General features: G+C 51.4%; 1 protein-coding gene across 2 annotated transcripts in view; it reads right to left on the reverse strand.

Annotated features, from left to right (window-relative positions):
• Positions 1–16,432, reverse strand: part of Psd4 (pleckstrin and Sec7 domain containing 4) — a 40,175-nt gene that overhangs the window by 12,018 nt on the left and 11,725 nt on the right. Inside the window, exons 1-5 of one of the 2 annotated variants that reach the window (XM_052725170.1) lie at positions 12,574–12,881; positions 3,159–4,195; positions 1,456–1,584; positions 1,112–1,211; positions 325–685 (exon numbers count right to left, since the gene is read on the reverse strand). In XM_052725170.1, coding sequence (XP_052581130.1) covers positions 325–685; positions 1,112–1,211; positions 1,456–1,584; positions 3,159–4,085 — 1,517 coding nt within the window. In that variant the 5' untranslated portion in view covers positions 4,086–4,195; positions 12,574–12,881. Of the gene's footprint in view, positions 1–324; positions 686–1,111; positions 1,212–1,455; positions 1,585–3,158; positions 4,196–12,573; positions 12,882–16,432 lie in introns of those variants that run through there. The other variant, XM_052725169.1, reaches the window with a different exon arrangement.

Raw genomic sequence — 16,432 nt, forward strand, 5'->3', positions numbered from 1 at the left:
ATCCTCCAAGCCTTCACAGGGCTCCAGTCAGGTCCCCCAGACTTCTTCCCTTCTTCCTCTCCTGGTACCTGGCTGGGGACACTAACGATTCTGCTTTTGCATGTTTGAGTCTTGCCTCTCTGTAACTCTCTGCTCTGTGTGCTTTTAAGCATTCCAGTCTTCTGAAAGTGAACTCATGTAATCCTATATAATCCATGTAACGTGGTCATGGTGACTGAAGTAAGCATTACCACCTTCAATTCAATGTGCTTCTCTCAGGCTCCACCAAACCAGGGTATTCTTGTCACAAGACAATTGCCCAGAGCCAGCTGGCCTGAGACTCACCCTTCTGCAGAAGGCAAGCGAACACGGTGCCGGGTAGCTGAAGCTTCCTCAGTCCTGGCTGGATCTTCACACTCTGCCTCCTGCCTTAGGTTTGGGGCTTCCCCGGTCTCTTCTTTCTTCAGAGAACTTAACTCTGATTCATCCTTCTCCAGGAGCAAAGGGTGTGAGGCATCTTGTGGCCACTTGGGGCTGTGGGGCTCAACTTGCGGACTGCCCTCCTGGGAAGACACCTGGCTGGACCTGGGGCCAGAGCCTCTGTCCTGGGATTCTGGGCAGCTAGGCTCCAGCGAAGAGGCTTGGCTCCCCCAGGGGGCCGACGTGCAGGGCATGGGCTCCTGGAAACAGCCAGCATCCCTCTCACCTGAGGAATGGCAGGAATGAGCACGCTCAGGTCTGGAGACAGGAAAACAGCTGGGTGCTGTCCCCAGACCTCCTTTCCTTGGGAACCTCCCTGGAACTGGGCGGGATGTCCCATTCTGCTGCAGACAGTGATCTCTCCCTGTCTCTCTGGTGGCAGCTCCCAGGACTCCAGTCCCCAGACAGCTCAGGGTTCAGGACTTTTGCTGAGCCAGTAAGACCCAGACATGAGAAATGCTGTGCCCTGTATATAGCCCTTCATTCTATAAGTATTGGAAAGCTCATTTTATCTATGAAGGCACAGAAGAATTAATCCTAAGCATGTCTGTTTCCAACACAGTATAATGAATCCAACAAGGACGTTTGTCTCCGCTCTGAATCCCAAAGCCTCCCACCACTCAGTTTCCCAGATCCCCACACTGGATCTCACCTCCATTCTGGGAGATAGGAGGCTCCTGGGGCCAGGAAGGATCTTCTGTCTGCAGGTCCTCAAATGTGGGTGGAGTCAGGTCAGAGAGGCTCTGGGGGGTCTGGGAGAGCCGAGGGCAGGAGGAATGAAGAGAGAAGGATGGAAAGAGCGAAAATGAACGATGTCAAGACTACACGGAAGACCCTCCCTCCTAGAAGCCCTTCCTCCCAGAACCCAGGGACAATAGTTATACAGAAGAGGAACTGTGGATGGGAGAGGCACCACACCATAGGAGCCCTGGAAACCAGTGGGGTCAGAGTGCTTCACAGATGGAGAAGGGAAGGCACAGAGTGGAAGAGACTTGCCCAAGGCTGCACAGGATGTGTGGTGGCAGGACTCAGGTCAAATCCGAAGTTATCTGATTCCTGGATCAACTCATGGTCCACAGAGGGTGCCTTAGGTGAGCCAGGGCTAAGAGCATCTTCCAGGAAAGTCTGAAAGAAGGGACCCTTGGTTTGTCCACAAAATTGTTCCAGGCCCTTCTCTACTCCCTGGAAGATCTTTCCTCCTCACAGGTTGCTCAGATGGCCCCACGTGTGGCTGCTTCTACCCCCAGATGGGGTGTTATAGGAAGGATGATGTCCACCCACTCCTGGGCGGAGTACCCAGGCTTCTCTCTAAGGACTGAAAGCCTTGGAGGGAGGTCCTGGGACAAGGCATCTCCAAAGGACTGCAGTCCTCTGATGGTCATTGTTCTTTTGAGAGTGGGGAGATTAGAAGGTTCCAGCCTTCTCTGCCATCTTGAGTTCCCCTTATCTCTAAAGCAGAGAATTTCTGGGAAAACTGTCCCCTGACAGCCTTGAATAACTTATGACAAACCCTGGTTGATATCAAGGCTCCTAAGCCATTGTCGTAGGGTCTGCTCTACTGACCCTGCACAACAGGAAAATGAAGGATCCCGGGCTAAAAGTAACAAGATGTTGAAATCTCTCAAAAGAGAGGCCAAGTCTCCTAAATACACAGCTCTCTGTTAGGGACAAAGGTCATGCTCAGTGACAGCTGGAGATGCCTGGGAGCTAGGAGGGAGGACCTCAGGATGGCTTGGAACGCCGTGAAGGGAGGGGCTGCCTGGTCTCCAAGCCAGTCATCTAGACTTAGCTCCTTGAAGCTGGTGACATGGAGACACCTGGACGTAATTGCATCTGTGTTCCAAATGGCATTACTGTACTGATAACATTTCTCATTATTCTAAAGTCTACATGAGTCGATCTTTGTGTGTGTGTGTGTGTGTGTGTGTGTGTGTGTGTGTGTGTGTGTGAGAGAGAGAGAGAGAGAGAGAGAGAGAGAGAGAGAGAGAGAGTATGTGTGTATGTATCTATGTGTGTGTCTGTGGTGTGTCTATGTGTGTGTCCAGAGGCACTTATTTCTATGTGCCTCTGTGTGTCTGTCTATGTCCCTCTCTCTCTCTCTGTGTGTGTGTGTGAGAGAGAGAGAGAGAGTGTGTGTGTATGTGTCTATGTATCTGTCTATCTATCTATGTGTGTGTGTGTGTGTCCAGAGGCATTTATTTCTATGTGCCTCTGTATGTGTCTGTCTCTGTCCATGTCTCTGTCTCTCTCTCTCTCTCTGTGGTGCTTTCACGTGAGCATGTCCGACATGTAGAAGACAGAGGTTGATGCTAGTGTCCTCCTCTGTTGCTCTCCGCCTTATTTTTTTCAGATGGAGTATCTCTTACTAAACCCGGGGCTTGCCATTTGGTTAGACTAGCTGGCCACTGAGATCCTGGAATCCTGTCTCCACACTCTTCCCTTCAGTGTTGGGTTATAGGTGCACTTTGCCACACCCAGCTTTTACACGTGCTCTCAGGTCCCCGAGCTGGCACAGGAAACACTTTAGCACTGAGCCGTCTCACAGGCTGCAAACACACTGGTCAGTTTGGTGTTCTCTCACCTTAGATTTCCTCCAAACTCTACCTTCTGCACAGTGCCCTGGGCCTGTGCCCCCTGAGGAAGGCCCTCCCTGCCATGTCCCCAGCACAGCCCTAAGCTGGCTTCCTCAGCCAACTTACCTCACCTTCCTGATCAGGAGGTACTGTGGGAGCCCCTTCAGTGGACCCTAAGGCCAAGCAGGGGTGAAACTTATAGGAGGGTACAGGGAATGGAGGGGTGGTACACCCACTGTGATCAGCAGTGTTGCTCCCCAAATCCAGCTCACTTCCTGGTCTCCAGAGCCCTGTGCCTTCTGGGAGTGGAGAATCTAGGGCTTGAGGGCTGTGACGCTTCATATCTGGGTGGGAATCTGGGCACCCCCAGGAAAAGCATTCTCCTTCAGTACTGGTGTCTGAGCCAGGGCTCTCCAGGAAGAGTGGATTGTCAAAGAAGATGCTGTCTTCCTCAGCACCCCACTCTGGGGAGGAGTCTGGCATTTGTCCCCTAGGCCAGGTCTGGCTTTCCTCCTCAGGCTCACTGCTGTCGTCTCCAGAGTCTTCATCCTCCTTGGGCAGGCTGGGACTCAGGCCCACATCACCAAGGAAGTCCTTAGAGGGTGGGGGGATGCAGCACCTAAGTTCTGCCTTGAGTCCCTCTGTTTTCTCCAGCTCCTCCTCCAGGTCCAGGACACACATCTGGGCCTGCAGGATGCCAGCCCAGAACACCACCTGTGTGGATGAGCTCTGGTTCTGCCGCGGACTCCCCAAAGAGCAGCTGTCCCCCGCTGACCGTAGCGATGCTGGAGTCTGCTTGGCCTCCCCCTGGAAAGAGTAGCTTCCCAGGTGAGCGGGCTCCACACCAGAGCCACCATGATGAGCATCAGGCCTGGTGGATTCAGGGGGGTCAAAGGGCCAGGAGGAGCGTTCTTGGCAAGGCTCAGAAGGGCCTGGATGACCGCGTATTTCATTTGGGCGTGTCCCTGGGCAGGGCTGTAGGTTGTCTTCTAGGCGAATGTTGAGAAATTCCATGGGCCTAAGGTGGTCCGAGGGTCTATTGTCACCCATCATCCACAGAGCAAAAGTTGGGCAGAAGCCCTTGGTAGTGTCCGTCTTCACAATCCCATTTCATGAATTAAAAGTGCTCGAGCAAAGGTGGGAATTGGAAATCCACATCTAGCCTGCAAATGCCCAGGGAGAGAGCAGATTAGAGAAGGACCAAAATCCACTGAAGTCCTGTGTCCAAAGCGCTAGACATGTCCAGAACCCATGCCCAGGGCACCTGCTAAGGGACACTGCCATCTCAGTCTTGCCATGGGGAAGGGCATACCAGACATGCCCTGTGACCTCACAACACCAAACTGGCATCAGAATGGCGCTTGTTCCACAGACACCCATCTGTTGGCTGAAGAGTTCCTGTGTGGCTCAGCACAAAAAGAATGCACGGGTCAGATCAGGTCTTCCTCTTGGGAGTTTGGATTAGAGATGGCAGAGACAGAGGTAGGTGCAGCAGAAACAGCGAGAGCACCCCAGGGCACCATGAGAGCAGCAGAAAGCTGAAAAGACTTGTAAGCCAGAGTGTGCATGAGTCAGACATAGGCCATAGAGGCAAGGAGAGAGGAGCGAGCTCACAGGAGCAGCAGGCACCAGGCCAGCAAAGCCACAGCTTGCCTACCGTCTCAGAGTATGTCCCCGTTTGTGGGACCTACACATTCACAAGGCCAGCTCACAGGCGGCTTCTGTATGTGCTATGCACAGTCATGCAACTTAAGGCAGAAGAACTAAAGGGCCCCCACTCACTCAGCCTCATGAAGGAGAAGCTCCAGCCCCTCTGTCCCTACCAAGGAGCACAGCACCTGCTTCCTAAAGGGGAGAGTCTCCACTTCCAGAGAGGCTGAGACCTGAAAGCAATGGCCACGTGTGCCTGAGGCTTCAAATGTGAAGCGAGCTTTCTGGTACATCACTCCCTCTAGTAGTTGAGGTGGGCCCTTGGCAGATCAGCCAAGGAACATATAGAATGTCGCTGAGCAGCAGTCTCCACCATCTCCACCATCTGTGTGAGATGCACGGTTACCAGAGTGGCCCTGATTCCTCTTAGTGACTGACTCGTTTTTAATCAACTGGACACTGAAGCTCATGATTTGGGACCTGCTTCCCTCTTGTGTTGTCCCCAGGAAGTGCAGAGGTAAGCACACAGATGTATGACATGTATTTCCAGTGTTAAGCACACCCGTGGCTTCATCAAATATTTCTTTAATTTCCTTCTGTCCCACTTTCTTCAGACATAATTCTATCTTGAAAGTCTGGAGGTGTACTTGAAGACTGCATTGACGTATGCGGGGGGGGGGGGGGGACAGAGTATAAATGAACATGGGAGGCTTGTTCCAAATCTCCAGCTATAACTGACTCCTACATAGGCAAGAATGACAGCCCCTTCTATGTGTCCAGTTAGCTATGCCTATGTTCACTACCACCCATATAACCTGGCACCTGGAAGGTGACTACACACCTGCTGCCTCCCTGTCACACAAACAAGGAAGCCACAAACCTGGCTTATAAACCACAGCTGGAAAGGGAGGCCCAGCTCTGATTTCAGAGCCCTGCCCTTCACTCCATGGTTTCATCAGCTCCTCCCTGCTGAAGGAACTTCTCCCAGTGTCACGGGGGTTGAGGGGGCGGTGTTGCCCAGCTGGCCTCCACTAGTGCCATCTCCTTGGACCCTTTCCCAGGCTCTAGACCTGAAACTGTGTTCCTACCTCAGGAAGGTGGTAGAGAGGGTGGGGGTGGTTTTAACTGGTGTGAAGCCACCCGAGAATATATTAGAAACCCATGGGGACAGTTCAGTTCCTCCATGTCAAGCAGAAGAAAGTGTGGGGATGAATGAATGAGCACAGGACCTGGAGCTACCCTTCCTTGCTACTGAGACTTGAGTGGACGGACCTAGAAAGTCAGCCCTGTGACTGAGGGTCATTTATGGAGGGCCCCACCTCAGAGGGAAGCTGCCATCACTGACAACCTAGGCTTGGCCTACTCTTGACACCCAACAGATGGGAATCCTCAGAGCTTATACACCAAGGTTGAGCGGTATCTACCCACTATTTAGGATTACCTAAAAGACACGGCTTTGCATGAGAATACCAGAGAGAAATGAGGTGGGGCTAATACGTAGGCCAGTCTCTATCTTCAAAGTCTTTCTAAAAGACCCTAAAAAATAGTGTCCCTATGCTGTGGGTTGATCCTTCTGTACACTGTGAAGATTTGTCACTGCGATTGGTTTAATAAACAAGCTGTTCAGCCAATAGCCAGGCAGGATAAGGTTAGGTGGATAAACCAAACTATGGAGGGGAAGAAGAAAGGTGGAGTCAGAAGGCTGCCAGCCAGACGCAGAGGAAGCAAGATGAGAATGCCATACTAAGAAAAGGTACCAAGCCATGTGGCTAAACATAGATAAGAATCATGGATTAATTTCAGTGTAAGAGCTAGTTAGTAATAAGCCTGAGCTACCAGCTGAGCATTTGTAATTACTATAAGCCTCTGAGTGGTTATTTGAGAGTGGTTGCAGGACAGAGTGGGACAGAGAAAGGCCTCCGTTTACATCCCTGTCTGGGTTTTCCCTCTTCCCTCTGTTCTGACACCACATTCTGTTTCTCACTTTATATTCACTTTATATTTATATATTATAATATATGAACCTGGAGTTGCCTGATGATAATAAAGTTTTGAAATTTTAGCACCCTGGGAAGGGCCCCTGACCAGGCTTCAGGTCCCTCTATTATTTCCTGATAAGTCAGACTCTCCCAAAGATAGATTTCCAGAAAAAGCAGAACCATGTCCTATGTTTAAGCTCGTCCCTGAATCAAATGGATGGAATTTGGTCTTGCCTGTCAGTCTTCCCCAGGTATTGTAGGTTGGCCTCCACTCATCGCCCTTGCTTCCAGTTCCCATCACATATCTCCAACCCTGGACTGTCAGCTGAGGACTTACAGCCTTTGCTATCTATGTCAAAAGGGCAAGGTGGGCTACCTTGTTCCCTATGCACCTGCTCATTTCTGCCCTGAATGTTCTCTGTAAGAGGCCTCAGAGAGTCCTACTATTCCCTATTAGGGAAGGGGTAAATACACCTCAGAACCTGCTGTAGTTTGGACCTCAAAAGTTCATTCATTATAGTCTTGTCTTCAGCTTGGCACTGGTGAGTGGCACCAGAAACTTTACAAGACTTCCCCTAGAGGGAGGGGTCACTGGAGGCATGCCCATGAAAGGGACCAGGTCATGAGTTGAATGGCTTTGCTCTGCCATGTGTTTCCACCATGATGTCTTGCCACAAAACCAAACCAGTGGGGCCAGTCAGCTACGGGCTAGAACCTTCACCACTGTGAGCTGAAACACAATCCTTTCTTGATAGGTAACTTTTTTTTTTCAAATATTTGTTAGAGTGACAGGAAGCTAATATAAGACATGCTCTTATATTAGCAACTTCCCTGAATTGCAGCCATCACCCCTGGGCCCGCCCGGTAGAAAATGACCGAGCCAAAGGTGAACATGGACTATCCATGTTAAGGCCTCCTCAAGTAACCAGGCCATTGGGCACAATAAATAACCACTGATCCACACTGAAGCTAGAAGAGAGGCATGGAAAGAAGCACTCTGGTTCCAGGTGCTGGAGTATGAGACAACGCAGCCCTACCACCTCTCTTCCCAGACCCCAAGGCAGAGCTTCACACCCTACCCTCCCAGCTAAGTCCTGCTCCCTGTATACATGCCTGGCTCTCCTCCTGTGTGTAGTCCCTTCTCTTGTCCTCGTTCCCTGACCCCCACACATCACATCTTAATGTGTTTCAGCCTCAAGTCCCATCTGAGCACACAGCCAGGATGACTCACTTACTCTCACTACAGAATTCATTTGACAGGACATGTCCATGCGTGATCTTGGGGATGGGAACAGGGGCACCAAAGCCTAGAGGGAATCCCATGTATCTCTTTGCAAATAGGTACTGATACATACATGCATGCGTGTGCATGCAGCAGCAATAACGGAATATGTTCATGGCTGCCATGGACATCATTGAATATTGGGTTTCATTTGGGTTTGCCTTCCCAGAAGAAATCCAGTGTTCCTCCCTGGAATTTTTCAAAGATGGGGGAGGGGAGAGGATGAGAGAAACTACAATTTTCTAGAGACCATAGAGGAGAGAGCAGATCCCTGAGGTCTGGTGTCTGAAAGACCTAGGGAGAGAAGGGTTTAGGAGGCCAAGGGAAGTTGAGGTAAAGGGGAAGAGAGGTGAGTTAAGGAAACCCAGAGGCTGCTGGTTGGTATGTGGTCTGACTGGGCCAAGATTCTTTTAAAACAACTGAAGTCAACCTGACTGCATTCCACATTGCTCTATTTCAACCCTCAGTGCTTACCCAGAGGGCTCTTGTTGCCTGGAAGTAAGCTTGGGAAAGGCAGGTGGTTCCCTTGGGCTTCCTGTTCACTGTGGAGTCTCATTGCTGGGGTGGTGGATCACGTTCCCCTGTCCCACCCTGGAATCCTATCATCATCCCTTAGTTCAAGTGGGTCAAAAAGTTCAAGACTGGTCTTGACTTGAGATGTTCAGATCTCTTTTTATGATCCCTGGGGTTCTAGAGCCTGAAGCCGAGCCTCAGTTCCTGGAGGCCAGGCCATATGGGTGGTGTACACCTTCATGGTGGGGTTGCTAAATTTACCAGATAAACACATAAGGGATCTGGGCGTATATGATAGAGTATTTATCTATCATGTGCAAGGCCCTGGGTTGATATCCAATAATGTTTTTAAAAGAATGAAAAACAAAACAAAACAAAAACCCAGCACTCCCAATATCTGTGACATGCTTGAAACACCCTACTAATTTATCAGAAATTCAAATTTAACTGATAAAACGCAAATTCTGTGTTTTATCTGGCAACCCAACACCATGGGAGAAGGTACAGTTAATGTGATCCAGTCCCTGCAAATGGACTCCAGCTCTACAGCCATGAGCTCATCTCTCCCCAGGCTCCCCAGGAATGAGGCAAACCTAAACACCCACTTCTCTTTGCAAAGAAGCTAAGGTTTGGAGGGGTCCACAGAGTTTTCTAGCTGGCAAACAAGTGAGAGCTGGGAGCTGAAGCCAGGTGTAAGGCTCCCCTAAGCAGCACTTGCTCCCCACCCACAAGCCAGTGTGTGTCTTCCCTTCTTTAGTTCTTCAGGATTCCTCCCTTAATGGATGGGTTGGATGACCTGAAGGGTGTAGTCCTTCCAATGGCCATTGTAGCTGCCCTAGCAGTTATCTGGGTGAAAATCAAGACTAGTCTCCCCTCCGCCCCCCATGAAGAAATAAGAAAGCAGAGCACATGTATGTCACAGGTATTTTTTTTCCCCACCTTCTGAGTTCAGTGAAATCTCCCCCCTCACACCTCTTTCTTACATGGATTAGCTTATTTTGTATTTCTGTGTGAGGACGACTTGGGGGCATCAGTTTTCTCCTCCCATCATGTGGATTCCAGGGATCCCACTCTGGTCCTTGGGTTTAGTGGCAAGCTCCTTTACTGACTAAACTCTTCATCCCGACCAGTAAAATCTCTTTCAAAATCTCTCATCCGAGGTATTAAACAAAGCTGCAAGGAAAGGATTCAGCAATAAAAGACTATGCCTCATGAACTGGGTTCTGTTGCCTCTAAATAAATAAAGTGGGTCTTCATTTTTTTGAGTCTTGTGATGCTTGAGGACACATTCTGGGAGACACAGAACGGCCCTGCCAGGCCAGGAAAAGACTTAACGTGGCAGAAGATACAGGGGGAGGAGTGAGCAGGCAGTGAGGTAGGAAAGACAGCAGCACTGTTTCATTGTACATCTTCTACCTCAGTCTTGAGCTCTGCATTTCAGGTAATGTTCACTAGGAGGATATTTTTCAAGGAGAATATCACAGAGCTAAACTGTACTTATATCTGGTGGGAGGTAAGTGGCACCCAGGGGACCAGGAGGTCAGTTCCTCTTACCCTACCTTAGAGCTTCAAGGAAGGTTTTTCTGTTTTCTTTTAGTTTTTTTTTTTCACCATAGGGTCTCCTCAGGAACCACCTCTGGCTGGCCTCAAACTCATGGGTGATATTAATGCTCCTGCTTCATGAATGCTAGAATACAGGTGTGCTCTACCATGCCTGGCTTATATGGTGTTGGGGGTCAAACCCGTGCACATCAGGCAAAGACTACCAACTGAGCAACACCTGCAGCCCAGAAATTGTTTTGGTCTTCAGAGAGCAGGAGGAAGCAGAGAAGACACCTGGATTGTGCCTTTTTACAATGGATTTGCCTTTTGCTCTTGGCTTACAGATCTAGCTTTCAAGAATGGGAGACTGAGCGGGGTAGTGGTGGTGCACACCTTTAATCCCAGCACTCGGGAGGCAGAGGCAGGTGGATCTCTGTGAGTTTGAGGCCAGGCTGGTCTACAGAGCTAGTTCCAGGACAGCCAGGGCTACACAAAAAAACCCCTGTCTTGAAACAACAACAAAAAACCAAAAACCAAAAACAACAACAGAGAGAGAGAGAGAGAGAGAGAGAGAGAGAGAGAGAGAGAGAGAGAGAGAGAGAGAGAGAGAGAGAAGCCGCTACTGAGCAGGAAGGTAACAACCGGCATTGAGGTGACAGTGAAGAACGCTGATGAAGAGACTTCACAGACTATCTTCACATCCTAACTCTACGACTGACTAGCCCTGTGGCAGAGGGAAACCTCACTTGGTCCCTTATCTGAAGAATAAGGAAATCGGGCTGCAAAGCCACCCATCAGGTTTGCTATGCAATGGGAACAGGTCTGAGTGCTGATGCTGGGCCTGGTCCTTGGAAAGTGATCAAGAAATTGTCATGTCTTTGCAGCCCAACTCTGTTGCTCTGCCATTCACCCAGAGAAGCAAAGTAAATAACACACACACACACACACACACACACCCACACACACCCCTCCTTGTCAGGCTCATCCAGATCCACATACTGTCAGCTCTTGTCCTGCTGGTAGAGATAGCACTCAGCCCTCTGTCTGGAATATGACACCTCCATACACACACACACACACACACACACACACACACACACACACACACACACACACCCACACACACACACACACACCTCCTTGTCAGGCTCATCCAGATCCACATACTGTCAGCTCTTGGCCTGCTGGAAGAGACAGCCCTCAGCCTTGTCTGCTTCTTTCCTTTTACCCCATAGCAGTCCTGACCCTCCCAGAGACGCGGGAGGTGAACTGTCTTGTCCAAGGACATCCACAACATCCAATCAAAAGACACCCCAGCAAAATGGAGTTTCCTGGAATGGAGTGATAGGACTTGGTGCCTCTACCTGAACTCGGGCCCAGAGCACTATGAGAACTGACTAGGGGAGGTCCCACATCTTGCTCCCAAGGGAGCCTTCATGCAAATGTGGCGGGTAAGGGGCCCCCATAACCAATGGTGAAGCCAGCTAAGATTCACAAAGAGAGCAAAGGGTGGTGGAGGGAGGGGGGAGGGGGTTGGGGTGGGGAGCTGACATAAAACAAAGCTCAGGAACAGCTGTGGCCTCAGAAGGTAAAGGACCCCTAGGAGGTCAGGTCAGGCTTCCCCTGGTCCCCTTCCTTGGTCCTCTCAGCCCAGCATCTGGGGTGTGATCTCTACACTAGTGGTTCCTATTCATAGCTGGAGGAGGTGCTATGATGTTCTGTAGTCCCAGTGGGCTGCGGACGTGCCTGTTTGGAGTCTGTTCTTTCTTTCTTTTTTTGGTTTTTCGAGACTGTTCTTTCAAGCTGGGCTAAGGTCTAATAGTCCTGGTCCTGATGGGACAACCTTCTCAGCCTTTTAGTAGAAGAATGACTCTAACTATGGAATTCTAGGCCCTGGAATACGGAAGCAGGAGCTGAGGACCAGTTCCAAGAGACACTTGTAGGTCTTACAGTTCCTCACAGAGGGACACTTTTGGGAGTGACGTGGTTCCTCTTACACATCAGGAAAATAGTCCTAAATCAGGGCTGAACAAGTTGGGGGGGGGGAGTGGGGAAGGGGCGGCTCCTTCTTCTAACTCCAACCTCTTCGGGTGGGGCCAGAGTACAGGGTGGAGCAGGGAGCACTTCAAGGGCTGAAGCCCAGACTCCATTTGTGCAAGCGACCACACCCAGAGCTGCTCCAGCCCCCTCCGGGGACTCCAGCCTTCCGGGGGTCTACTATCAAGGCCAGCTGGGACCTCAACCACAGTAGTCATGAGGACTTAAGATAGGCTACCTTGACCCTTCACCCTTCACCTAACAGCTTTCTAGAGGCCCTGGGGAAGGGAGGGAGAAACAGACAGATAGAGTGACAGGGGATAGATAGCGCGGAGGGGAGATAGGGAAGGCAAGGGTCCAGTGAGGTCAGGCTCATACCAGGTACACAGTAGTTATTGATCAAGCAAGCCCAGAAACTTGTCTCCATCCGGCGTACCTGTCCCTAGCTGCAACCATGAGGGTTCTCATAAAACTCTATTTTCTGGACCTCTAACCCAGATTTCCCCGGCCCCGCTCCCGGTAAGGCCACCTAGCTCACCTTCAGGGGCTCTCCTGGACTCTCCTGCCCCAGGAACACTTTCTGCCGCACAGTGGTCTGCCTGCGAAAGTGGCAGCTTATGCTTCCGACTTCCGTTCCCCTCACCACCGTGACACATACCCCTCCCGCTGCTCTCGCTCTCCAGGGCTCCCTAGCCCTCAGAGCAGTTTAGTACCTCATACTTCCTGCCCACAAGACAAGGGCCTCCACATCCGGCTTCAGCATCTCCCAGGGCCTCATACCCTATCTGTGGCGCCTGCTCCGTGGAAGCCGTTACCCTGGAGCGCCATCCCAGAGTGAACCTGCCACAAATTGGCCTTCTCCTCATAACACCAGGCCCTGGGAGAAAGGGGAAGATACTGAGGCTTGGGCTGTGAACAGGCCCCTCCTCCTTCCTCCGTGTGGTTTTGCCCCAGGTTCTGTCTCAGCTTAGTCCCCTGGAGGGTTAGCAATGGCAGGCAGAAGGGCCTCAAGTCAAGCATTTTGTTTCTCATATATGACATTTCAATTTTTGTATGGTTATGTCCTGTGCTGCCACCGATAATGACACCTGAGATATTACCTTATGCTACCAAAGGCCACCCCCTCCCCAGAGCTCCTTAACCTGTTCTCACTCTGACCTCATAAGCATGACCGCTCCAGTCACTGCGCAGAGGCAGCTGGCTTCAGCTTGCACAAACGGGAAGTGGCAAAGCTAGGATTCAAACTAAGCCTCTTGAGCGCAAGAACTAATCATTACCTAGTCACAACAATTGAGTTCCAGGCACAAGTCCCTGGGTCAGGCTACAGTGTCTAGGAGTACGATACAGAGGCCGGTGGGAAGCCATATCCAACACAAACAATCCATACTTTCGGTCTCAGCTCCACCGTTTGTCTGCTGAGGATCCAAAGACCCTACCCCAGCCACAGCTCTAGCTCTCACAAACCCACCTGCCTTCCTCTTTACTGGCCTGCCCACAGCAGTGGTGCTGTCACGGCCTCAGTCGTGGGCCTAGTGCGGGTGGCCTGCATTGAGAGGGCCTGACTCGGGCTCAGTCCTCCTCCAGCTTCCTCCTCTTATGGATGGAGGGAATCCACAGAGGTGCTCCTACCTGGACCCACATCCTCCTCTGGGTGTGGAAAGTCTTAGAATCCTTGGCTCTGGGCCCCCGTGGCTTTCCCCCCCGGGCACATTGCAGCTCTGTACAGCCCAAGACTAGGTTTAGGGAGGCTTAGAGAGCTGATAGCAGAGGGTGGGGTAGAGGGTAGGGCTTCGAGTCCTGCTCAAGTCACCCATCCCCCACCCCACCCACCCTGCGCTCGCTCGTGATGCAGGGTCAGGGTGAGGAAGAGAATGAGAGGTGGGGGCCACACAGGGGCCAAGATGGGAATAGGTTCTGCTCCGGGAGCCACCTTGAGAGGAGACAAGGATTCTGCTTCAGACCTGGATCTTCGGGCTGCTACTAAGGTAGGACATAAAGTAGGAAGTCAAGACAGAATTAATACGGCAGTTTGTCAGTTTCCCGTAACTTTTATATATTTGATACATTAGATGAAATCCGAAAGTGGTTCTGGCAGGCCCAAACCAACCACTTTTCTGAGACTGGCAAGTGTTGCGCACAGCTTAATCTCACAAACACCTCCAATTCAACATCTCCTGGTCCATTCTCTCATCCAAGCTGCAATGCCTCCTGCATTCAGGATTTGACCACTCCCCACACGGCTGGGTAATCCTGAAACCTAAATGTATCACCTAGAAGCAGACCTCTCCCCAGGCTCTAGCCTCGCCCCTGGTATGGAGCACTCCAGCAGCACCTTCTGTGTTCCTGACCCCACACTGGAAGCTGCTGACCAGCCAGGAATAAAACATGCTGCCTGTTCACAGGGAGCCTTCAATCTAGAGACAGAAAATCAGCGAGCACACTAGTTAACCAGCATCTGTCTGTTCGCTGAATACCTAGGGGTGGAGAGAAACCAGGGAGGGTGGCAGGGGAGGGTGCAGAGGGCAGGGGAGGCCCAGGCGGAGGAGGTATATTATTTATACCGACAGGGAGAGGGCCCAACACAGAAGAGCAGTGTAGGCTGAAGGTCCAATTCCTTATCTGTGATGGGAAAAGTCTAATGTCCAGGTAACAGTCAGTCCGCCTGGCACTGGGAGAAGTCCCCACCAGGGACGAGGAGGGGCCGGGCCCGCTGGAGTTCAAAGCGGCCACAACCGTAGACCAAGGTGCATTGGAAGTTGGTAGGCAAGGGCCAAAGGAATATTTATGCATTTGTTTTTAGAATCATTTGCCTAATAAACGAAGAACAACTGTCTGGGGCTACCTGAGAGCAAACCCCGAGTCAGGCGACTTCTGGGGTGGGGGTGGTGTCCAGGTAAGGGAGGGCACCGTCTTTGGGAGAGAGGGAAGGGCCTGTGACTGGGGACTTATGAATCGGGGACAACTGAGAAGTCTGGCTGCTTAAGCAGGTAAGAGGTTTGAAGGTGGGAGGGAAGTCAAGAGCCACTTCCGGACTTCTGGTTTGAGTGACTGGACAGGACTAATGGCGGCGCTCGCTGAAGTGGAAAAGCACCGGGAGACGAAGCTTTTGGGAGGAGATCAAGAGCTCGACTTTTTAAACATTGGGTTTAGATATCTCTGAAATTCGGGCAGGCAACTGAACACCATGCCTGGAGTTTAGGGGCTGGTGTGGCCCCAGAGAGGTATCTGAGCCAGGGGTGGTGGGGCCCACTAGGATGGGAGGTGAGAGGTCTGTAAGAGAGGCGACTGAGGGACTATCAAGACGGTGAGAGAAACAGAAGACAGTGTTATCACCCGAGAGAGAAGGTTGCTTCTGAAGGAGGAAGTGGTCGCCTGTGCTGAAGGCTACTGGGAAATCAAAGAAGGAACATGGCCACCTAGAGTTCAGGACGAGTGACACTGGGAGGTGATGGTTGAGGCAGGTGGTCATGGTGTGTTAAGAGACAAGGAGGTGAGCAGGGTCGTCTTGTTGACTTGGGGCCGGGGGGCTCTGCCTCCCTAGTGGTCTACAGCACACTCTGCTCCCTGAAGCTGTTTGATGCTGCTCAGGCAGTCTGTCTGCTTCCTCAATCCCAGTTTCTGCTCATTTAGGGGTCAACAGCCTCCCCATGACCGTGAACTGCATTTACTTGACAGTGGAGTACCTGACTTAAGATTGTCCCTCCTTTTAACAGACTGCTCTTCCCTAGTCACTTCAAAACAAAAGAGAATTCTGCCTCTCCTTCACCTTTCTGGCAGGGGGGCATGAAAGACTTCCTTGACTGCTGGAGTCCTCAGCCTGCATGCACCTCCTATAATTTTCATCTCCTGATACTATTAGAAGCAAAACTTTGGGTGGAGGATCCCTTGATGGAGGCCAAGAGGGCCTCCAGCTACAGGGACATTATGGCCCCTGGTCCTGGAGTCCCAAGTAGTGAGCTTTACCTTTGCCATCCTTCTCCTTCCACTCAAGGATTCTCTCCCCAGTCCACCATCCCCTCCTGAGAACCCAAACACATCCTGACCACACACTCTGCAGCACACAGCCCACACGGCCCAAGATAGGCAGCATGGCCAGAGTCCCTCCTGCTCCTGAGAGGTGAGCTGACCACACACTCCGCAGCAGCACACAGCCCACACGGCCCAAGATAGGCAGCATGGCAAGAGTCCCTCCTGCTCCCGAGAGAGGTGAGCTGCTTCCTGTTTGCCCACAGAGGAAGCCCTTCATCACAGGTGGTGGCAGTAAGAGGTGTCTTCTCACAGTGAGCATGGGAGGGGGAGGGGACATCTCCTGGGAGAAGAGCCCCTCCTAAGGCCCCAAGGGAGGAGAGGGAAGTGTGGGGCAGGGAGATAGGACCCTCTTATCATTACCTCAGCCT

Source organism: Peromyscus californicus, unplaced genomic scaffold (assembly GCF_007827085.1).
Source record: "Peromyscus californicus insignis strain IS unplaced genomic scaffold, ASM782708v3 Scaffold_7__1_contigs__length_154581171, whole genome shotgun sequence".
Taxonomy (NCBI): domain Eukaryota; kingdom Metazoa; phylum Chordata; class Mammalia; order Rodentia; family Cricetidae; genus Peromyscus; species Peromyscus californicus.